Below are 24,885 nucleotides of genomic sequence, written 5' to 3'. Positions count from 1 at the left end.
TGTTTTTGTGTGCAGATCTCAGATCCTAGGCTGCCTACAGAGACGCGCTTTTTTGACGGCCTGCTTATGGGGCGGGCAGCTAGCGGATCGTTAGGAAAGATTAGATGAATGTGATCATTTATGTTTGGGCCTTTTTTGGGCCTGAAATCGCTGATACAACCTTTAAAACAAAACGTCTCAGGTTATGACTGTATCCATGGTTCCCTGAGAAGGGAACGAGATGTTACATCACCTTGCCATACTTCCTGCATGCCTGTGAGCTACTTGCTTCAGCCATTCATAAGTTATTATGAATAACAAACATACATTACCAAATATCTCAGGTAATGAACCCCCCCACCCCAAATTTATTCATCCAAGATGCACACAAAATTTCAAAATCTTTATACATTATGTTCTCACAATTTTTAATAGACAATTTGAGCACTTGTGTAGCACTTTTGTTAATAAAGCAGAACATGCTTATAGGCCCATGCAGATAATCTCAAAAAGGTAAAACATCAGCTATTAATCAACTTCGCCGATATATCAGCCCAGTGTTTTATTATCATTGATATACTATTATAGTTTTTGTTTTTACTATTATATTTTGAATTATGTTTTTAATAATTTAGTGTTTTGTAATTTTTATTAGTTTTTTTTAATTGTCTATAGTTTTTGTTTTTTTTATTACATTTTTGTTTTATTTTATTTAGTGCCAGTTATTTTAATTCTTCAACCTAAACTAAATGAAAATGAAAAATGTTGCCTTGGCCACAAGCTGTAATAAAAGGTGTTTTTTATTTTATTTCAATTCATTTAACGTTTTTATAGTTTTAGTTAACTATAATAACCCTGTATCAGTCCATACAAGTATTTCCTTTCTGTTACCTTCATACCATGTTTAATGTTTGGAAATGTATTCTCCAAATGAGACTCTAAATCTGTTATTTGTGGGGGTGTACCAGGTTATTCAGCAGAAGAGTGAAGAATGTGATCACATTAAGTTCTTGATTGAGGAGAAGGACTCAGAGGAAGAGGCATTTTATGAAGACTTGGATGGTTTTGAGGAGAATGGGACTCAAGAGACACGGATTAGTCCATACACCTTCTGCAAGGCTTTCCCATTCCACTTGATGTTTGACAAGGATCTCATGCTTTCACAGTGTGGAAATGCCATCTTTAGAGTTCTGCCACAGGTCCGTCTGCTCAAAAAATATAGTTTATTTTATGAATATAAAAGAGAGAGATTTAGAAAGTATATATAAAGTGTGATGGAGTAACATGTTAAGTTATGTGTGTCATCTTCCAGCTGCAGCCTGGCGTCTGTAACCTGTCCTCAGTGTTCTCTCTGGTGCGGCCGCACATAGACTTTAGTTTCCATGGCATCCTGTCCCACATCAACACTGTCTTTGTGCTGCGGAGTAAGGTCTGTCTGCCACAAAACATATCATACAAAACATTACATATTGTCTGATATAAAAACCACCAACAATCATTCACAAAAATGTGGTTAATATTTTCTGACACAAGTGTGTTTATCAGTTCTATAGAACTGATAATCACACTTGTGTCAGAAAATATTAACCACATTTTTGTACATTACATTGTAATCCTTGTATTTGTATGTGAGTATGTGACATACGCACTCATATACAAATACAAGGATTACAATGCATGTTGTAAGAAATATGAACATTTAAATTTGTTAAATACAAATTTAGGTTTGTTAATGGTTTCATGTAGGAGGGCCTGCTGAACGTAGAGACTGCTGAGAGTGAAGATGAACTCACAGGAACAGAGATCAGCTGTCTCAGACTGAAGGGCCAGATGATTTCACTTCCTGAGACTGAGAACATCCTTTTCCTGTGCTCACCAAGGTAGATGGAAAAGTCTAAAGTATTACCAATAAAACACATGGTTTTGGTTGCTTAAACCAGTGGTTTTCAACTGGTTTGGCCATGGGATCCCATTTCCCCATGGTCATTAAGCTGTGTCCCAATTTTTGTTGGAATTTTACCTAACTCCTAATATATATATATATAAATATAATTTATTTTACAAAAATGTTGACATACACACAATTATCGTCCCACTTTACTTAACATGCACATAAATTGTAAGAATATGATTAAAAGGGTCATGAACTGAATTGTTTTGTTATTTCATAATGTTTCCTGGGGTGCACTTATAATGTTATTATGATTTTTACTTCAAAAATTGTCATAATTTAGAAGTAAAAGGCATTTTCCTAACCTGATTTTAGTCTCTGATTTGAAAGCTCTGTTTGAAGGGGCGTGTCTGCTGAGAGACTTCAGTGTAAAAGCCCACTGCTGTGATTGGCTAACAGCTTTGCATATGAAATAGCTAGTATTACATGTGGAACTCTCTCAAAAACTTTTAGCCTGTTTTTACTATTACAGCTCTCAATGTTAACTACTCATGAAAAGTGATAATAGCATTACAATTAGATCTATGGCATTATATTTAGATTGTGGCATTAAGGGTTGCAGTAATGAGCATAGCCGATCGATCACAGACATGTATGCAGCAATCTCGTCATTGCAACTCGATTTCTGCACACTAACGAATGCTTTCATCATAACTAACAGTGCAAACACAATGTAAATTAAAGCTGCAAGCAGCATTTATCGGGGTTCAAGCAGTTAAGGCCTTTAAGCACAAAAGCATCAAAAGTTATTAAGTTTTATTTAGCAAGCATGTAACCACTGACATAATAGATGAAAAAGACCATTTCTCACAGGGATCACAGTGGTGTAAGGCACTTGAGTCTAGGTCAAACGGCCTAAGAGTTATGAGCGATTTTGTACTTTTGGTTGCTGTAGCGCCACCTATGGGCCAATCGGGGTCATACTCTGATAGGTTGTCCCAAAATTGAGGCCTACCATCTGGCCAGGTTTCACGTCTCTAGGCCTTACGGTTTGGCCTGCACGATGCGTTTTTACGAATCCTTACAATTACAATAGGGTTTCAGCATTTCATGCTTGAACCCCTAATAAGAGATTCGTTGATTATTACAGGAGTTTTGGCGCGAGTCCAGAACTCAAGTCACTGATAAACACATGCTGTTTGATTGACAGTTCCAGCATGCGCTGTTTTATTGACAGCTACAGCTATTGTAAACAGAGCGTTCTTTGATCGCTTTCTACATATAATTCAATCAGTTTAAATAACAGATTATTTACACCCTACTAGGGATGTCCCGATACCACTTTTTCACTTCCGATACCGATACCGATACCGAAGCTTTGGCTATTTGCAGATACCGATATCAATCCGATATTTTTATTTTATTCTTGAACTTAATACTAATAATAATAAAATATAATGGAAGCAATTAGCCACATAAAAACATCTCACTCAAATGGAGAAAAATACTTCTCCAGTGTATAGTCCACAACAACAGCTGATAATGAAAGACTGCCAGCCTTTATTCAAAAGACCTTGAGGTATGTTTGGTAACCTGAATGAATTTAAAATTAATTTGCTATATTTCAGATCAATATATTTGTTTCCTTAAAATTTTAATTAACTTTAACTTTATTCTCATCTGAATTATAAATAATTTATTTCTGTATAAAATAATACTACTTTTAAAAACACATTTGATTTTCTTTTTTATTCAATGTAGAATGATTAAACTTAAAAATAAACAGATTAGTGCTCTGTTTTAGGACAAGAAATGAAAACCAATGCAATGATGAATGTCCAAAAGATGAAATCATTTTTGCTTTTAAACAGCGTGTGTGTGTGTGTGTGTGTGTGTGTGTGTGTGTGTGTGTGTGAGACAGTTACAGTTTGACAAGAGTTTACAGTTTGACAAAAGCACAATGTTGTGTTTTACACAAATATAAGTAGGCTAAACACTTTTTGCAGTTTTAATGATGTCCTGTATGAAAATGACGGAGTATGTTTTTATGTTTCCACTGTTCGATCGCGCCCGTGCCTCTCTCTCTCTGACACACACACACACACACACACTCCAGCATTGCAATCTTGACATCGCAGCCTGTTCATTTTGCTGCGTTCACGCCAAACGCGAATAGAGCGGCAAATTTGCGTCTATCGCGTCTAGTTCGATGCTTGAACAGTTTGAAACCATTCGCGCGTCCAAAGCGAATAGGACGCGCCACGCGCGTATAATGATAAAGTGAGCGTTTGAAGCGATATAGACGCGCGTTCAGAGCTCAGGTGGGCTACAGATTAGGTGTCCCTAAAGAACCCGCATATGCGCGTATCTAACAGTAACGTTAGTTCCGTATTACATTAATTAATGTGCATGCGAGATTTATTTATTTTTATACCGTGTATTCTCTGTGTAAATCCATGCACCGAACGTACGTTCAGTACGAATACGGCCGTTCCACCCCTAATGGGTATCGGATCATAGGTATCGGATAATTTTTTTTTCTCCCCTCCGATATCCGATCTAGCGTTTTGGGCCAGTATCGGCACGATACCGATGCCGTGGATCGGATCGGGACATCCCTACACCCTACTAAGAGAAACAATGTGAAGTTGACCGTTGAGTCACTGGTTTGATTTACTGACAGGATAAAGAACATCTGACTGTAGCTACATGAATCATTATATCAGAAATCACTGGTCACAGATGAGGTATTAGAATGAACAGGGTTACTTACATGTTGTGGCAAAACAATACTGTCAAATCCATATCGTAAAAGCCTTCAAAGCCTGCGCTGAGTTTGCGGACTGATTTACCAAAGAATTCAGTGAAATGTACCGAATATGAATAAATAATGCTCAACTGAGACATTCACATTGTTAAAAATAAATATCCACATTCCTAGCATTAGGATCCTTTGGAAGGTAATGTTATTTTTAGTCCAGTGAGTGACCCGGTGCTCTTCTCTCTTCCTCATCTCACTAACGCCAGTGGGCGGGGCCAAAGTAGATTTTCTTCTGGCAGTCTTTCACTACCTTATTACGTCATAAAGAGGCACATTCCAGGACGAGTCGTTCGCTGGGCCTGGTAAAAATAAAAGCTGATTTTGAACTAACAAGGAAGTTTTCAGTTCTGAAACTTTCAGGATATTCTTATAATATGATGTCCTCTTATATGTCAAAACCTCAAGGAAAATTTGATTTCTCAGTTCATGACTCCTTTAATGCTGATGAATAAACAGCAGAAGTTGGGCCAGTATCTAAAAAATGTATACATTCCAGTTATTCTCTTTTTCACATTTTTGTATTATTTTTATTTCAATCACTATGTGTGCTAGTACCTTATTTCACAGTCTGAGATGAGTTGAGTCCACTTACAGTTGAACAGGTCACTTGGTTCAGACACTTTTTTACTGGCAAGCACGACTACTAGAATAATCTGTGTCCTTCCCACTGGTTTAGATTGAATCGTCTGCTGTTTTTTTACAATCTACAATAATACCCATGTCATGCACAGGGAGGCTTTGATAACTTATAATGAGACATGCAGTTGAAATACTTTCTGATGGGACTGTTATATTGGGTTATACAGTATTTGAGTTATATTGTTATACTTTTTTTGTAGAATAACATTTTGTTTCTTGACTTTTTGATAATTTATGGGCTTAATCCAGTGTTTTGTCATTTGCGTATATGTCAGTGTAATGAATCTGGATGACCTTACAAGGAGAGGTCTGTACCTGAGTGACATTCCTCTTCATGACGCCACCCGTGACCTTGTGTTACTGGGGGAGCAGTTTCGTGAGGAGTACAAGTTGACCCAGGAGCTCGAGATCCTGACTGATCGTCTGCAGCACACTCTCCGAGCCCTGGAGGATGAGAAGAAGAAGACAGACAGGTCAGTCTTCGACAGATTTAAATATTAAAATACAGTAGTGGCCAAAAATGATGTCCAGACGGGATAACGTCTTAGGGTTACGTATCAAACCCAGGTTCCCTGAGAAGGGAATGAGATCCTGCGTCAGTTGCTGACACTATGGGGATGCGTCCTACGGAACCTGGTGTCTGAAGCACGTGTTATTCTTATTCAGTCTTATTGCCCAACGGCAGTCTGATGATGTCACATGGAGCACCCAAGTGTACAAAAGAGTGCCTGCATTACACATCATCAGATTTGAATTCTCTGAAGGAAGATGCGCAGGCATGTCGAAGCATGGCAACGTGACTCAGTGTCTCAGGAACCGGGGTAACATATGTAACCTTAAGACGTTCCCTTTCGAGGGAACTCAACGCTGCGTCAGTTGCAGATGCTATGGGGACGTTGATACCCACTACGCCATGCTGACCAATGCCTCTTTGTGCACTGTGAAGGTCACTAGTCAGGCTTAAGAAATGAAGGACTTGATGGGCCTCGACCCAGAATATTCTTAATGCGCCAGCAACCAATTAGGACACATCCTTTGACACCATAGCCTTGCTCCCTAGAAGGTTCAGTGTTATAGGTGCTAGGAAAAATGCTTCAAAGCTTCCATACTCAACCATTTTTGAAACTGGGATTCCTACATTAGACTAGTCCGAGCTATGGCTACAGGACAGCCTCTAAGAGCAGAGATAACAGGGGTGACTATAGACATAGCCTCATCTAAGTCCATAGCACTACATCTGGCAGCCAAACCAGGCGATAGATGAAATACAGAGTTGCTCACAGCAATTCTACATATAACCCTACCAGACCTGACCACAAGCCTAAGGGAGCAGGGTACTGAAGGGAGCACGCAAAGGAAGAATTCCAAGAATATCCAGGCTAATGAGCTGGAGAGGCAACAGAGAATGGGTCACTAACCGCAATACAAGCCATTCTGCAAAGACTTTTGAGTAGCCTGGGGATGGGGATCAACCCGTTCACAAGGAGCATAATTCTGCTTTGGCAGCAGAGTGAGTGGGTCGCCATCTCCACACTTCATAAGCACCTACAAAGTTCCTGTGTTGGCATGGTTGCTATTATCACCGCAGGTTCACCAAGGAAGCGTGTAAAGATAGATGCTTTTACATCCACACTCTTACCTCCAATTTTCATTACTGGAGGGGGGTGACAGATAATGTGGGAAGACAACACCAACTACCAACTCTGCCGACTCACCCATTCCTGCAGGAAGCGTGCTGCATCGATGCATCTACATCTATAATATTTCCTTTTACTCTGGAGGGGGCTACAGATGATAAGTGGGTGGTGTGTATCGACATAGTCCACTACATTCTATCAATCTGGCCATTCCTTGCGAACTTCCAGGAAGCATGCCAGCATAGTGACTATGTTTACACGAACACCTCCAAGCTGAATACGCTGGAGGGGGGGCTGATGGAAGTGCTATAAACACACCAGAATAATCCACCAAATCACCTCTTTCTCATAGCCACCTTCTGCCTAACACCAGATAAAAGCGAAGGAGTTGCATCATCTAACCGTGACCAACACATCACAGTGAGTGCATTTAGCTCCCTTAAGAGCCGAACGCGCTCGCTCTACTCCCATTGGCAAGGTGGGAGCCTTCAAAGAGGATGCAGAGCAAGGGGAGAGAAAGCTCACAAGCAACTCTTCAACCCGGGGCATCCTCATGTATCGCTGCTCACACAGCCCTTCCACACGTGAGTAGTTCTACTGCATGGGAGACACTTTGCAAGCCAAATACAGGTTCCTCCATTACCTCCACACCTCAATGTGGAGATCTTGAAGGAATAAAAGGCTCACAGACTTACATGTGGGGCAGTAGAGGAGATGGATTATTGAAAACATCCACCTCAACTCTCTCTGCACATCTAAGTCATCAGAACTAAATACGCTACATAATATGCTCTCAGACAGGTTGGAAGTGGTCGCAGAGCAGGCTTCCTGAGGCAACATGAGAGCAATAGGTTTTTATAAATCTCCATTTTGGATTGGAAGAATTTGCAAGGCAAGATTTAAAATCCAATAATGGGACTTGGGAGCAATGAAGCTATCACTAGAAGCCCAAAAACGAGAATACTTATGTCAGACTCCTCTCCACTATCGATCCCGTCTTGCTGCCTCTGCAGCCCGCAAGGTGCAGATGCTCGACTCACATTCCTCAAGAGAGAGTCAAGCAGAGGCAGAGCTACTCACAGCAAATGCTTCACAATGCATTCAGCTCCCTCGAGATCTGAATATGCTCTGTGCAAACTCTCATCCCTCGAGAGAGAATCAAGCATGAACAGAGCTTCCTTTATTACATTTCTGTACCTGAAAACTACTGTTAGCCCTACCTGAAAAATCTGAAAAGCACTGTTTATTTCCTGTGTATCTTTGTTATATTGTATTTATTTGTGCTTTTGCTTGGAATTTGATTATTTGTTTTTATTTTATTTTGTAAGATTACTTATTTTCATAAAAAAAACAAAAAAAAAAACAACTTATTTTAGTTTGCTTATCTTTAATAATGTTTTAGATTTATATTAGTTAAGATATAAAGTTTTGTCTGTGGTATCAAAATTGGAATAGAGAATTGTGAACTTTCACTGGTATCTAAAATTTTTGGCTTCATGGTTGGTAAAAAATTATATATGGCCAGTACATTTTCTTAAGTCACCGGCCATTGTCAGGTGTGGCAAAAAGTTAGTTTTAGGCCCCGCACATATGGGATTACCAGAGGGGAATCACAACATATGTGCATCTAGCCCAGTACAGGGACTGACTGACTGGGCATGCATCTGGAGTACTGGGCCTGGCGTCGGACGCCTCCGCCTCGTCTGACTGCCGAAGGATGCTTAGAGGAAACTCCATCCAGGGTTCGCCAAATGGGGAACTCACCTGTAGAGTCTAGAAGGCACTCTTATCCCCCCGTTAGAGGGGAATAGCGCTGCAAGCGAGACACCAAGCATGAAGCCGCCGCTTACCTATTAACACACGGGAAGAAACTGGATCCCCCCAGAGATTATAAAAACTCGGAAAAGTATTAAGTGTCGCCTAGCCCGCAGCTCTGCAGATGTCTGATAAAGAGACGGCATACACTAATGCTCAGGAGGACGCAACACTTTTTCTAGAGTGGGCTCGACTCCGAAGGGGCACAGCATGCCATGAGTTTGGTGCGCTAATGCAATGGCATCCATTATCCAGTGGGCCAACCTCTATTTGGAGACAGCCTTTCCCTTCTGCTGACCTCCAAAGCAGACAAAGAGCTGGTCTAAGCTCCTAAACCGGGCGAATTGAATCGTATAACCAAGTCTGATCATCTGAATGAGCCAACAAGATGGGTTGGGAAGCGCTAGCCAGGCCCCCAGACACCGTGCAAATGGCACCAGCGGAACTCGCTGAGGAGCAGCGAGGTGGAGCGCTTGAGCCCAACCCGGAAGGCGTACCATCCCGAAGTAGAGGCAGTGAGTGTGGTGTGACTCTTACCTTGCTCCACGGAAGGTTTAGCTGGAAAATATGTTTGTCTAGAAATATGTGAGGAGGAATTGTGTCTTCGAACCGCAAACTCCTGCACTGTGGCAAGAGAAAAGAGGGCTGAGAGTGAGGAAGCGCAGCATTGCTCACTGTCAGTCCGCTCTTTATATGACTCAGAGATTGAGGAAACTGCTCTTTTATTGAGAATATGGGTATTTCTGGCCATTGAGCCAGCGGCAGAACAGAAATAAACTCTTTCAACAAAAGATTCTACACCCAGCCCTCCTCCGAGAGAAGAAGCAGTGCGTTCACCACCTCCTGGATAAGAGTAGTTCCCTCCATCTTTGGGTCACCCATCTCAGGGATGTTGCTTCGCCAACCGCTTAGAGGGTTTAGCGGCGGCTTCATGCTGGGAACTTGATGTTGCAGCCTGGATGGCTGCTAAAGGTGAGGTTAGTCGCTGTGTGCAGTTCCTGCCAAAACCCTGGCTCAGAACTTGCCTCATGCTGCTCTTTTAGTGCTTTGGCCTGACGGACTTGCAGGAGGCAAAAAAACAATCGTCCAACCTTGAGTGTTTAGGGCAGGGTGGAGAGTTCCACTCAAGCCCGACGCTCGCAGCGGCCAGTGAAAGCATGGCGGTCAACTCTGGGTCTTTCTCAACCGGCGCCATTCTCCCAGAAGGGGGCAGCACTGCTTAGTCTTCATCCCCATAGGAGCTCAAGCCCACCCTCCGATGCAGCAATCGGCATCTGGTCCTCCCGCGCGGGCTCCAAATGGATGCTGGGTCGCCCAGCGTGTTGAAGGCCCAGACATGTGAGGCAGTTATTGTGGCTGTCAGATGAGACCAGGAAACTACCTCATCCAGAAACACACGGATGGAATTCTGTTGCAAATTAGCTCAAAAGGGAAGCTAATTATAACTCATTATTGATTAAGGCGAGATACGGCAGGCAAAAACATTTTTTTTTACTGGTCAATTTTTTTATTTTTGGATATTTGTCTTCAATAACATGTCTTCTTTCAGACTTGTGGTGAAAAAAAGTCCGAAATACACATTTAGGTCTTTATTTTACTACACTTTGTCTGTTTGCATCTGTAGATTTCTCAAAAATTCAACAAAAGTTGGCGTTCTTAATCAACATGCTGCTCCGCGATCGCTGTCATCACATGCACCGCTGGAAAGCTCTCTCTCTCCTGTACAATGCTGTCAGATCCAAATATGGTCATTTCCTTTTTATCAGCAACCAATCATGAAAGTAAAAGGGCTGAATGCGCAATCTCATTGGCTGATGATAAATCTTTAAAGCCCGTTTTCTCAAAATGACTTTTCTCTCATACCAAGTCCGAAATCTCCACTTCATAGAAGGTTTGCTATGAATTAATGGAAATAAGTCCCTTTCTATGGGCCTTATGTGTCTTTGCTATGGCCTGTGCCTTCCACTTTTTTTTTTATTAGTTACTTCAAAAAGTAATCTGATTACGTTGCTCGCATTACTTGTAATGCATTACCCCCAACACTGATTTTGAGATTAACTGATTTTTTATCTATTCTCAGGCTACAGTATACCATACATCATACTTAAATTTAATAGGGTTAGGCTATTCTCAGCTACAGTATACCATACATCATACTTAAATGTAATACAGTATAGTGTTACATTTCTGTCATAATTTCTTTGCTTCTTCCCTTCCCTTCTTCACTAAAGGAAGACCTTTCATAGTCTGTGTGGAGTTTACAGTATTCTATAATCAGGGTTTTTCCTGCATAGAGAATTATGAGGCGGCCGCCTCCGTCAAATTTCGTGCCGCCTCCGGCTCTCGACAAAACTCGGACAGACGGTCATGGTCAGATACACTTTTCCCGCCGTTATGGTTCTGTTGCTGTTACCGCTTGTGTCCATTCTCAAACCGTATAGCGCTGCGCGGATTGCGGATAATCCGCGGGTCGGGCGGGCCAAGTAATACAAACATTCCATTCCAATTAATCGAGGGTGGATGACAGATAAATCATTATAATGTGTTGAGTTTAATAAAGACACGGAACTCTCATCACGGTAAAACGCAATGAACGTGCATGACTCTACTTTCGTTTTCAACAATGTAATTCTCTTCAGGGAAAACCCATCAAGAAAAACATATCAGGGCTCGACAATAACCCTTGTCAGGGACCATACTGTGTCCGGGACATGTGTGTTTTTGTTTTCTTTTTTTGAAGGGAAAAGTGAGAGAGAATTGTAGCCCATCCGGACAAATGCCCTGATTAAAATCATTTTAATATAAAAATAAAAAATAACTAGGGAATCACCGAAAACGTGAGGATGATTCTGTTTTATTTCATTTAATGTAAGTGGTGATTGATAGCCTACAGTTGATAATAGGCCTACCTATATAGCCTAGGCTCCACACAACCAGAGTGCTGTTTTCCTGAATGCCATCAAGATTGAAACCGAGACTTAAAATGAAGTCACTTACATTTTAGACGCAATTACTGTTTTTGTTCTGTTTTAGCAGCGCAAATAGTTCCAAACAAAGATCACCGCAGAACCATAGCGAATCTCACAGCAACACTCAGCCATGTTTCATTAATGAATGATTCAGCGTTTTGAACGAATCGGTTGAGTCAAAGATTCAATTAGCCTACCTATTCATAAACTGCCTCATTCTGAATAAATCAGCCGTTTGAACTAATCTTTTGAATGAATGACTCAATGACTCGCTAATTAAGACGGTCGCCTGCCGCCTCCTACTGGCGGTTTAGTTTCAAAGTATTATTCTTTTCAACATTCCTTATTTGTATATTCAAAAATATTAAAAATAATCTCATTTAATACAGTTATAATTTTTCAATGTAAATTATTTAATTTGATTGGTAGCAGCCTATAGTGTCTTATTATTTTAATTGAATATATTGATCAAATTTAAGAATTTGAAATGAAAGATGGAGCAAACATTTAATAAAATTAGGGAAAAAATGCCCTTTATAAAGGTACAAAAAATTATTCTGAGTGTTTTCAAACAGTGATGTAATGAAACATTGACAATTTAAGTTTGAAGGGAGTAAAGCCTCTGTTAAGGCTATTAAGGAAATGTAATATTGGCAAAAGAAGAACTTTTATTTTAAATAAATGTTAATTTTTAAATAAATGTTAACCCCCTAGAGGTACCAGGCTCCACCCACAGAAATAATGTGGGAAACACATTAGGCTATGATGATCTACGAAAAATACTAATTTAATTACCTTATTATTAAAATACATTATTAGGATTTTACCTCCTCCGCCTCATTTTGAGTCAGGAAAAACCCTGCTATAATTTCCGGATAAATAAAATAAGGCTCATCTCCTCTGCATGTTATCATTGCCTTTGTACAGTAATATGTAAATTACATTACATTTCAATCAGACCATCTCTTCCTGTCTAAATTGGCAGTTACACAAGGCAAGCTGGAAACAGGATTATGGGAGACCATGTGTGAGGACCCAGATCCAGACCAATACACTGAGTAATGCAACAAAGGTCACTTTTAGGTCTAATGACTAAGGCCCTATCCCAGATGGCACCGTAAGCCCTTACGATCCTGCTTCGAGTCTATAGTTTGGTGATATAATGCCGCACAAACTGTCACATGGCTATAATAATGATAAAAAATAAGCATGAAATAGGTTTTACTTTGTTTCCCCTGCGTACATCTTTTTAAAGATGGCTGTCTCTCTTTTCCTGCTTGAAAAATTAGGCTATATTTACGCTCTCCGTGGGGAGCTGGTCTGCCTCAGTCTGCAAGCTCTCTGTTTGTTTATTAAATCTGGTGGAGAACCTTGAACATCACCAGAGAAACTCTCTATCATCCACACAGACAATAAATACCAGCTGGAGCTACACAAATGCCTGTGTGTTCTAGTCAGAATTTAAAACATGAGTGTTCCTAGATAGGGTTTAGAACATCTTCATTAAATACAGAGTAGGTTTTTTCATTTGTGTTGCAAATTACAAGCTATAAGTGTAAAAATTAGCTTCCAAGCATTTTTTTTTTTTAGGTTCATTTCAAATGTACATACTTGTTTTTTTCAGTAGTGTTAGATGCACATGCATTTCTTGGAAACCTGGATGTTTGTGACTTTTGGATAACTAACTATTCTGAATGTTCTGGGGTGCCTTTCCCATACAACGACGTAACTTGCTGGTTCACTATCATAGTACGATGCATCGTTGAAGAAATCAACTAGATAGTCACGACTGTTTCCCGAAACCGTATTGTCGCAAATTGGTCATTCAACCACGTTGGTTAATGATGTCATGCAGGTGGTGGAGTAATAACTTTCTTTTATGAATCTGTTTGAGATCGAATTAATGCTAGATGTTTTGCTATAAATTACGAACATGGCATCTGATGACTATTTCTCATCTTTCTCAGTTATTTTGCTTTATTTCCAGATTCAATCATAGTCTCGTTCTTACGTGGTAGAGCACGTTCGCACATGCGCACTCTTCAAAAACGGTGCTTAAATCTCTTGACAAACTAAAGATGTAAATGACATTTTATAAAGAGCCTGTAATGTTTATAATATTAGTATAAGCTAGTAATTTCATAACTATTTTCTATCATGTTGTATAACAGAGCTCTGAAATGCTTTTTGATCGCAGAGGTTAATATTTGTGTTTTCCCATTGGCAGTATGAAATAAGATCAGAACAGATGGATGAATGTCTAAATGTAGAGAGCTAATACTCAAACAGCTCTGTGGATAATTAGCACTCAACCTTCAGGGAAAGTACAGTGTCTAAAAGAATGAAGTGATGCACATTATTCCATGGTCAGTTGAAGTGAATTTCACAAAAGGATTCGTTTTGTATTATATTCATTCATTTAGGTCTTTTTTAACAATTATTATTTTTTTTTAACAAACTGAAGTAAACAACTTTATTGATTTGAATGACTACAGAACAGTAAATTGTATGACTCAAAATACATAGGCTATCTTTTGTTCAGTGACATTGAATTCAATGACCATAATATGTTGTTTTTTTAAAGAGTGCACATGAAAATAATAATACCTCTTTTTTCAGGTTGCTGTACTCTGTTCTGCCTCCGTCTGTAGCCAATGAACTGCGGCATAAGCGGCCTGTGCCTGCTAAACGATACGACAACGTGACAATTCTTTTTAGTGGCATTGTTGGCTTCAATGCATTCTGCAGCAAACATGCATCAGCAGAGGGAGCCATTAAAATCGTCAACCTGCTCAACGATATCTACACGAGATTTGACATTCTCACTGATTCTCGGAAGAACCCTTATGTGTATAAGGTGAGTGAATTTTAACCTGGAAATTGAATCTGTTTTAGTGGATCTGCTGAGAAGAAAATAAAATACTATAAAATAAAATCACTGAAAATGCTTCAAAATGTATAGATATACAAATACTTTTATAGCCATACTCACAGACATAAACAAAGATATTCAGCACATAAAATACACAACTCTGTATGATTGTGACTGGCCTTAAAATATCTTGGCAAAAATGGTCCCAGGTACATGGATAAATTTGTGTGAATGTGCTTCTGAGAAGGCAAGTTATCCACAATGTAAATGAAAGCATTATAACTTGCAAGGTGAAAAATATATCAAAATCTAATTTCAGTGTCACTTTTAAAAAACTTACAAAAAAATATATTCCAATAAAATAAGTCTTTTTATGATATGTAGTTTTATAATAAATCTTTTATGATGTACCTAATTAGATCAATAGATGAATGACTATATTTAGATCAGGGTGTGAAACTTATTTTAGGACAAGTGCCAGATTGAATCATTTTATGTGGGTTGATTTAAAAACCCTTGCCTTGCTGTAGGCAATCCAGAGCGTGTACACAATTCACATTCTAATGAGTAACCATTACTGAAATAAAAGAGAAGCACAGGAATTTACTAATTTATTTAGTATTTAGATTTATTTAGTATATAGTTATTTAGATTACATATGTATGCAATTGGTAATTAGGGAATATTAATGAAACAACAATACTGATATATTGTTCTTTGTTTAATATTACAGAAACTGTAAGGCTAATTATAATTACAGGCCAGCATCTCATTTAAATTCCAACAGCAACAACCCAGTTTGGTAAAACTTTAATTTACAGTGTACTTACTAAAGTAATAACAGTAAATTATGCATAATTATAAGCAACTAACCCTAAACCAAACATGAATCTTAATCCTATTTATATAGTAAACACATGTTGTTAATCAATATGACTCTTTAAAAAAACGTCTCAGTTACGTATGGTAACCCTCGTTCCCCGAGGAGGGAACGGAATGTACGTCAGAGGTGATCTGACGATAAGTGGGTCTCGCTTGAGAGACCAATCCACTTCGAGTGTAAACTAAACGAGCCAATGCACATTGGCATGCGATGATTTGCAACAGCTTCTCTGCCTCGCAGCGCGAGCATATAATGAAAGAACGAGAGGCAAGGCATGGAAGTGTCGCTCACTGTCATCCGCACCCTCTTGAGACCCAGAGATAGAGAAGCTGCTCTTACTGAAAAATTTGGTACCGCTGACTGAGACACCAGTGGCGGAACAGAATTTGATTAAACAAAAGATTCTCCGCCTGGCCCTCCACGATGCCCCTGTCTTGCGGGCAGAGATCTATCCTACTGGCGAAGGACGCGATCGAGCCGGTCCCTCCAGCTGATATGAAGACAGGGTTCTACAGCCCCTACTTCATTGTCTTCCTGCGAGGGCTCAACGTCACAGTAGAGCTGGCCGTGACAGAGTTCGTTTTATTTTTTATTTTTTATTTTTTTCAGGGGACTGACACCCTTGGTGACAAACAGAACAGGGGAAGTGCACAAGTGACTCTGGTAGCACATCGGCACAAGCTCTTGGTTACCTCAGCCTGCTTCTGACCTGTGGAGAACTGCTGGGCACAGTCTCCAACAGTGTCGCCGAAAAAGGCCACCTCGTGAGATAGGAGCATCGAGAAAGCGAACTTTGGCAATGTCTCGCACCTCTGCAAGGTTTAGCCATGGGGTGCTTCTGGAGCACCAGGTTGGACATCATCTGACTGAGGGCCAGTGCTGTGACTTAAACCACAGTCAGTCATTATGTGCAGCTCAACCCCGACTCAGAACTACCCTCGTGCATTGAGTGTTTTGGCCTTCCACAGACTTGTAGGGTGGCCATCACATGCAGGGAAGAGGCGGTCTGCAATTAGCAGAGCTGCCCCACCACCAAGGGTGAGTGAGAGAGGAACAAAATGTCTGCAGATTTTGGCATGTTTTGCTAACATACTGCCTAAGTTTTTCACACACATCCGGGCAGGCACAGGGACGGGGCAAGGCAATTACGTGTCACACTTTGAGGCACTTGAGTCTAGAGCTCTGCCGTGACAACCCGCGCTGTCAACCATCAGGTCGACGGCACACGGCACGCTGAGCGGCTCAAGCCTTTACGAGGAAGGGGAGACAAACAACGTGCCGACGTGGTCATGCTGGGAATATGAACCACCCACAAACGCAGTCTCTACACGCTTAAGCCCAGGCATGTGAAACAGTGATCATGGCCGTCAAATGAGGACCTGAAACGACCGCACCCAGAAACACGGTTTGAATGACATCTTGAAAAAGATGCAGTGTCAGACCGTGTATGCTCTTTCAGGAAACTGATCTCTCTGGTGCTGAAGCACCCATGGATGGCCAAACAGGACGATAATGCAAGCCTGATGTGAGCTCTCACATTCTCATTGAAGGCACAACATTCTGAGCTGTGAAAACAGCTGTTTTGCCAGCTTTCTGTGAGATCACGCCCAGCGCTGTCTGCGCTGTAACACCAACACCAGTTTGAAGAGGTGTTCTCCTGAAGAAGCAGACTCGTTTTTTGAAGTTAAAACACTCTCAGATAAGATTGCAGAGCAGGAACAGCATTCACCGCCTGGCTCCGAAGCGAAAGACAAAGATGCGACGCACCTGCTGCTCACTATTTGCTCGTGCTGCGAGGCAGAGCAGCTGTTGCAAATCATCGCATGCCAATGTGCATTGACTCGTTTAGTTTACACTCGAAGTGGGTTGGTCTCTCAAGCGAGATGCCCATTCGTCAGATCACCTCTGATGTACGTTGAGAGTGACTGACGAAGGGGAACTGAACAGTTGCATCACTCTCAAATCCAGTTTCAGCTGAAAGTGCAATTTAATGCCAAATATTTGCTTAATTTCTACTGCTGTTTTAAAATGTGAGCTATAATGCAAACAAGTTTAGCTAAAAACTGAATATTATGAATTTTTCATACCCATAAGTTAATTGGATGTGAATGTTTTTCAGCATAAATACCGTTTTTCTATTTCAAATAATTTCACATGCTGGATTAGATTCCTCTAGGAGCCATATTTGGCCCACAGGCTGTGTTTGACACGCTTGATTTAGATATTACAAGGGGTTAATGTAAGTCTTTGGATCTTCCAGAGCAACCATTTCTGACCACACTATTTCTGAATTCAAATCCATGCTCAAAACTCACCTATTTTCTGAATGTCATAATTCTTAAGGTTTTTTTTTTTTTTTTTTTTAAGTTATATCTGTTTGTATTCTGCTGGTTGCCACCCCATCTACCTAATTTTCATTTACTGTACTTACACTCTCATCTACCTACTGTTGTTTTGTCTGCTGTCTTTGTCAATTGCCATTATTGTTGTTTGTTTATTGTAAAGCGTCCTTGAGCCCTGGAAAGGTGCTATATAAATAAAACTTATTATTATTATTATTAGCCATTAACAGCCATGGTTTTGTATTTCTGTAGCTTGCTTTACTAACTTTTTTGTTGTAACTTTCTGTGCCTCATAGCCTGTACTTTTCCAACCACAGATAATGTACATTGCTCTCTTCAAAACAAGGGTGTACAGACAAGAATGCACTTCATGTAGCTTTGCTAACTAAACAAAATAGACGGGTAGAATTTCAAGGCTGGCTTACCAAAAAAAACAATATTTACTTAAAACGAACTGTATCTATTTGGTACAAAGGTCTCATGAAGGACTGGGCTCTCTCTGAAGATGTGTTTTAGAGTTTGTTGCAAGGTTTGGATAAAAAAAAAAACACAAGGAGTTTTACTGGCAACATTTGTAGTGTGCGTCGTCAGGAAAACTTGGATGAATCAAAAATATCCTACAACTGGCTAACTTGGATAATAGTTTATCCTGCTATTTTCATTTTATTTTGTTTGGCTGTATTCATATCACAAACCAGACATTCAAGGCCACAAGATATCTTTAAATGGTTGTAGTGACTAGTGATTTACCTTAGTAAATTCATTTCTTATCTTGGATATCCATTATTCAATACATGTTAATGAAAAGTGTTAAGTAAATATCTATATGCTATACAAATATTATTTCTTAAAGTAGGTTAGTGTTAACTGTTAAATGACTTAAATATAAAATTGGGGTAGGGAACATAAAAATATCCAAGCGGAGCTCATGGAAAATCCTTTGAGGTTCATAATACCACAGGCACATTAGCTATTTCTGGTGATTTCTAATTTGAATCCATCACTTTCTTAAATATCTTTCTATTCTCTGAAAGGTGGAGACTGTTGGTGATAAGTACATGACCGTAAGTGGCCTTCCGGAGCCCTGCACCCACCATGCAAAGTCCATCTGTCACCTGGCCCTAGACATGATGGAGATCGCTGGACAGGTGAAAGTGGACGAGGATCCTGTGCAGGTGATCACTCAGAATATTTTCTTGTCCCTGTTACAAGTTTACAAAAAAAAAAAACATTACAAATGAGGTTCTTTTAAGGTCTTTCGTTCCAGAACATCTAGTCAACATGATAACATAGTATCACTGCATTCTGCAAGTCTGCAGAAGTTGGCATGCTAAGGGTGCTGAGAATTCACATGATGAGATACTGTGTACTGTTTAATATATGAAATTCTATATAATATGACATAGAATATGTGACCCTGGACCACAAAACCAGTCACAAGTCACACTATATTTGTGGAAATAGCCAACCATTGTATGGGTCATAATTATCGATTTTTCTTTTATGCCAAAAATCATTAGGATATTAAGTAAAGGTCATGTTCCATGAAGATATTTTGTAAATTTCCTACCATAAATATATAAAATATTTTTGTGGATGCAGCAAAATCACGAACATATGGAGAACTTTAAAAGCGATTCCCTTTCAAGGGAACTCGCGTTGTGTTGAGATGACGCTTTGGGAACGATCTGCGTGATTGCGTCGTGAAGCACTTGTGAAATCAGTCCATTAGCGTATATGCGGATGACGTCATGGCAGGAAGCTATAAAGCGCACCCAGATCAAACATTGTCAGCTTCTGTGTCTTCAGCAAGTGCTCTGTGTGAAACTGTCTCTGTCTATTTATTGTTGTTTGTCCACAAGCATATATTATATATCTAGACAGGAATATAATGGCAAGCAAACAGCATTTTGGATCGTGTGTTCCTCCCTGCCCTTGCTTCATTACGAGTGGGGACACGCGATTTTGTGTTGTTTGTTTGGGAGTAGAGCATGCACGGTCAGCTCTATTAAAAGGGGTCTGACAGAGTTCATTCATAAATTCTCGACGTGTAACATATGCACTATCGAGAGTTTTAGCTCTGCTCCTGTTGCTTTCTTCTCGAGGGAAGAAAGTCAATAAAGATTCTTTGGCTCGGATCTCGCGTTTGCCGAGGCAGCGCGTAGATTACGGGTCTGCAATAAAGATTCTGTGACTCTATCTCGGATCTAGCGTGTGCAGAGGCAGCACGTAGATTATGGGTCTGCATCTCTGCAATAAGAATCTAATGGCTCAGATAACGCGTTTGCCGAGGCAGCGCGTAGATTATCGATTTGCATTTGCAATAAGAATCTAGTGGCTCGGATCGCACGTTTGCCGAGGCAGCACATAGATTATTTGTCTGCATCTCTCCAATCAGAATATTTTGGCTCCCATCATCTCGTATGCTGTGGGACGCAACGGTCTCCAGCGAGTTCTAGTCTCAGGCGAGCCCTCATCTCAGTGTCTGCCCGGAAACATAGCGGCGCTGGGATTCTCGCCCCCTCTCAGGAGGGTCTCAGAGCAATCAGTTCGGCTGTTCCCTGCCAGTGCGTCGCTTCAGGGCACCGAATTGGTTGCTTGAGTAATACCAGAGACGGTGCCCATTTCCATTCGATGCCTTTGGAGGGCCGTTCTGCAAACTCCGCCACCTCGTGTGCGTCGGGGAGCAACGGTCTCTGATGAGCCCATATCTCTCAAATGCAGCCTTCAAGGGGTAAAATGGATCTGAGGACATCATTATTTTTAAGAAGGCTGGGGGGAAAAGGTCCTGACGCCCGAGTGGTCCGGCCAATGAGTGCAGTCTCCTCCGAAGTAAATCGGTTAACACCTCATTATGCGGTGCTAACCCTACCACCTTGTGTGTTTCTCAAATAAGGTGCTCTTTATGGACTTCTGTAGGCCCTTCACCAGCGGAGGTAGAGCGGAAACAGTCACATAGGACTCTCCACTCAGGAAGACAGTGGCACACTCAAAAGGCCTCAGGACTTGTTCTACTTCCTCAAGTAGGCTCTACTGATCACTTTTTAAATCCAGGAAGCGCTTCCCTTGTGGTGTGACATCAGGATCTGAAAGCGTTGCCGTCACAGGCCACCTCTGTTCAAGCAGGCGGCTGATCATGTGCAAAGTACTGTTCCATCTTACGGATACATCTTGTATTAACGTATGCTCAGGGGTACCCATTTGTTGCTGCTTTGCTTTCAGCCTTGTGCTGGCCAGCTCACTTTTTTTTAAATGTTCCACAAGGCTCTTCGCAGCCCTCAGTGCCCTGCTGATTCGATCACACGGAACGTGAAAATAGAGACACCAGCGAACATAGTCACATGTTTGCCGGGAGCCAGAGCGCCTGACATCAAAGCAAATTTAAAAGTGCTGGCTAATGCTAATCGTAAATTCTCTAAGATCATTATTCATGTCGGCACTAATGATGTTCGACTCCGCCAGTCGGAGATCACCAAAATTAATATTAAAGAGGTGTGTGAACTTGCAAGTACGATGTCAGGCACTGTAATCTGCTCTGGCCCCCTTCCTGTTCGCAGGAGTGATGAGATAGTTAGTAGATTGTGTTCACTGAATCGCTGGCTGTCTGAGTGGTGTCCGTGTAATAATATAGAATTCATAGACAATTGGAAAAGTTTTTGGGGCAAACCTGACCTGTTGAAAAGAGATGGTATTCATCCCTCCTGGGATGGTGCTGCTCTTCTATCTAGTAATATGGCTCATAGTCTTAGAGCTCAAACATGACAAATTGGGCACCAGGTCAGGAAGCAGACAGACTGGCTAAACCAACCGTCTGCTAGCGGCCTCGCGTCACCCAGGTCAGATAAATCCTATCACATAGAGCCTCTTTCACCTAGCTATCATCATATAGAGACTGTGTCTGTTCCCCGATTTTGGAAATCCAAAAAATGTTTAAACCCATCTAAGGTTAAAAATTTAATTGATGTTCAACAAATAAAAAACAGCTATAATACAGATGAGCAAATGCTAAAGCTTGGGTTGCTGAATATTCGATCGCTTACTTCAAAAGCACTCATTGTTAATGATATGATTTCAGATAATAACCTAGATGTGCTGTGTTTGACAGAAACCTGGCTAAAACCAAGCGATTACATTACTTTAAATGAGTCCACCCCGCAAGATTACTGTTATAAACATGAACCTCGTCTTAAACGCAAAGGGGGTGGTGTTGCTGTAATTTATAGTAATATTTTCAAAACCACTAAGAAATCAAGTTTCGAATATAATTCTTTTGAAGTGTTAGTGCTTAATGTAAAAATATATAGTAAAAATGATAAATCACGTTTGAGATTTGTGCTGGCTACTGTATACAGGCCACCAGGGCACCATACAGACTTTATCAAAGAATTTGCGGACTTTCTATCAGAGTTAGTATTGGCTGCAGATAAAGTACTAATTGTTGGTGATTTTAATATACACATCGATAATGAAAAAGATGCATTGGGTTTGGCATTTAAAGACATTGTAAACTCAATTGGAGTTAGACAACACGTGTCAGGACCTACTCATCGTCGTAATCATACTCTAGATCTAATATTATCACATGGAATAGATGTTGATGCCGTTGAAATTCTGCAGCAGAGCGATGACATCTCAGATCATTATCTAGTCTCGTGTAAATTACATTTAGCCAAGGCTGCAAAGCCGACTCCGTGTTACAAATATGTTAGACCTATCACTTCTGCTACTAAAGATTGCTTTATTAATAATCTTCCTGATCAGTTTCATCATCTCAGCATCCCGGATAGCTTAGAAAAACTTGATATTGCAACAGAAACTTTTAACTCTCTCTTTTCCAGCACTTTAGACACAGTTGCTCCTTTGCGCTTAAAGAAGATTAAAGAAAATAATCCAACGCCGTGGTACAACGAGCACACTCGGGCCCTTAAGAGAGCAGCCAGAAAAATGGAGCGCAACTGGAAGAAAACAAAATTAGAGGTATTTCGCATTTCATGGAAAGAGAGCTCGATTGCTTACAGAGAGGCTTTAAAAGCTGCTAGATCTGCTTATTTTTCAAACCTATTAGAAGAAAATAAACATAATCCTAGGTATTTATTTGAAACAGTGGCTAAACTAACGAAAAAGAAAGCTTCAAACACAGAAGGTTCCAAGCAGCACAGCAGTAATGACTTTATGAACTTCTTCACTTATAAGATTGATAATATCAGGGATAAAATTATAACTATGCAACCGTCTACTACAGTATCGCATCAGGCAGTGCATTGTAGTCTCCCTGAGGAAAAATTTGATTCATTCATTGCTATAGGAGAGGAAGAATTTACTAAACTCGTTAAATCATCTAAATCTACAACATGTATGTTAGACCCTATACCGACTAAGCTACTGAAAGAGATGCTTCCAGAGGTCATAGATCCTCTTCTTAATATCATTAATTCCTCTTTGTCTCTAGGATACGTACCAAAAAACTTTAAGCTGGCTATGATTAAACCGCTTGTTAAAAAAATGCAACTTGATCCTTCAGAATTAGTCAATTACAGGCCGATCTCGAATCTACCTTTTCTGTCAAAGATACTAGAAAAGGCAGTATCTTCACAACTATGTTCCTTTCTAGAAAGAAATGATATCTGCGAGGATTTTCAGTCTGGATTTAGACCGTACCATAGTACTGAGACTGCTCTCGTTAGAGTAACAAATGATTTGCTCTTATCATCCGATCGTGGTTGTGTCTCTCTATTAGTGTTACTCGATCTTAGTGCTGCGTTTGACACCATTGACCACAACATTCTTTTAAATAGACTAGAAAACTATGTTGGCATTAGTGGAATTGCACTAGCATGGTTTAAATCATACTTATCTGACCGTTATCAGTTTGTAGCAGTAAATGAAGAGATGTCTTATCAATCACAAGTTCAGTATGGCGTACCACAGGGCTCAGTACTAGGACCGCTGCTGTTCACTCTGTACATGCTGCCATTTGGAGATATCATTAGGAAGCATGGAATTAGCTTCCACTGTTATGCCGACGATACTCAGCTCTATATTTCTTCAAAACCTAACGAAACTTACCAATTCACTAAATTAACAGAATGCATAGCTGATATAAAAAATTGGATGACTCGTAATTTCCTACTTCTAAATTCTGAAAAAACAGAGATTCTAATTATTGGACAAAAAACTTCCTCACGTAATAACCTAGAATACTGTCTAACACTTGATGGCTGCTCTGTTAAGTCTTCGTCGTCGGTTAGGAACCTGGGTGTGCTCTTTGATACCAATCTTTCATTTGAAAGTCACGTGTCTAGTATCTGTAAAACCGCATTTTTCCATCTTAAAAATATATCTAAATTACGTCATATGCTCTCATTGACAAATGCGGAACAATTAGTCCATGCGTTCATGACCTCAAGGCTAGATTATTGTAATGCTCTACTGGGTGGTTGCCCTGCACGCTTAATAAACAAACTACAGCTAGTTCAAAACGCAGCAGCTCGAGTTCTTACCAGAACCAGGAAGTATGACCATATTAGCCCGGTTCTGTCAAAACTGCACTGGCTCCCTATTAAACATCGCATCAATTTTAAAATATTGCTGATTACTTACAAAGCACTAAATGGTTTAGCTCCGCAGTACTTGAGCGAGCTCTTAACGCATTATACTCCTTCACGTCTATTGCGATCTCAAAATTCCGGCCAGTTGATAATACCTAGAATATCTAAATCGACTGCTGGCGGTAGATCCTTTTCCTATTTAGCACCAAAACTTTGGAACAGCCTTCCTACCATTGTCCGGGAAGCAGACACACTCTGTCAGTTCAAATCTAGATTAAAGACACATCTCTTTGACATAGCGTTCACATAATACATTATAGACTTCTATAATTCAATGTTAGGCTGCATAGATTAGGTCAGCTGGAACCGGGAACACTTCCCATAAATCCTGATGTACTTGTTACATCATGAGAAGAATGGCATCTACGCTAATTTTAGTGTCTTTGTTTATCCCAAGGTTTTCCCGCAGCCTGCCGGATCCAGGCCGTT

At 40.3% G+C, this 24,885-nt stretch overlaps 1 protein-coding gene across 1 annotated transcript in view; it reads left to right on the top strand.

Annotated features, from left to right (window-relative positions):
• gucy1b1 (guanylate cyclase 1 soluble subunit beta 1) overlaps positions 1–24,885 on the top strand; it is a 53,315-nt gene that overhangs the window by 8,397 nt on the left and 20,033 nt on the right. The window contains exons 6-11 of the mRNA XM_084390175.1: positions 948–1,178; positions 1,292–1,408; positions 1,726–1,859; positions 5,606–5,803; positions 14,371–14,608; positions 18,883–19,023. Coding sequence (XP_084246301.1) covers positions 948–1,178; positions 1,292–1,408; positions 1,726–1,859; positions 5,606–5,803; positions 14,371–14,608; positions 18,883–19,023 — 1,059 coding nt within the window. The remainder of the gene's footprint in view (positions 1–947; positions 1,179–1,291; positions 1,409–1,725; positions 1,860–5,605; positions 5,804–14,370; positions 14,609–18,882; positions 19,024–24,885) is intronic.

This window comes from Rutilus rutilus (genome assembly GCF_951802725.1).
Source record: "Rutilus rutilus genome assembly, chromosome: 2".
Lineage (NCBI taxonomy): Eukaryota > Metazoa > Chordata > Actinopteri > Cypriniformes > Leuciscidae > Rutilus > Rutilus rutilus.
Note: the sequence above shows the minus strand (reverse complement) of the source record. Positions and strands in the feature narration are given on the sequence as shown.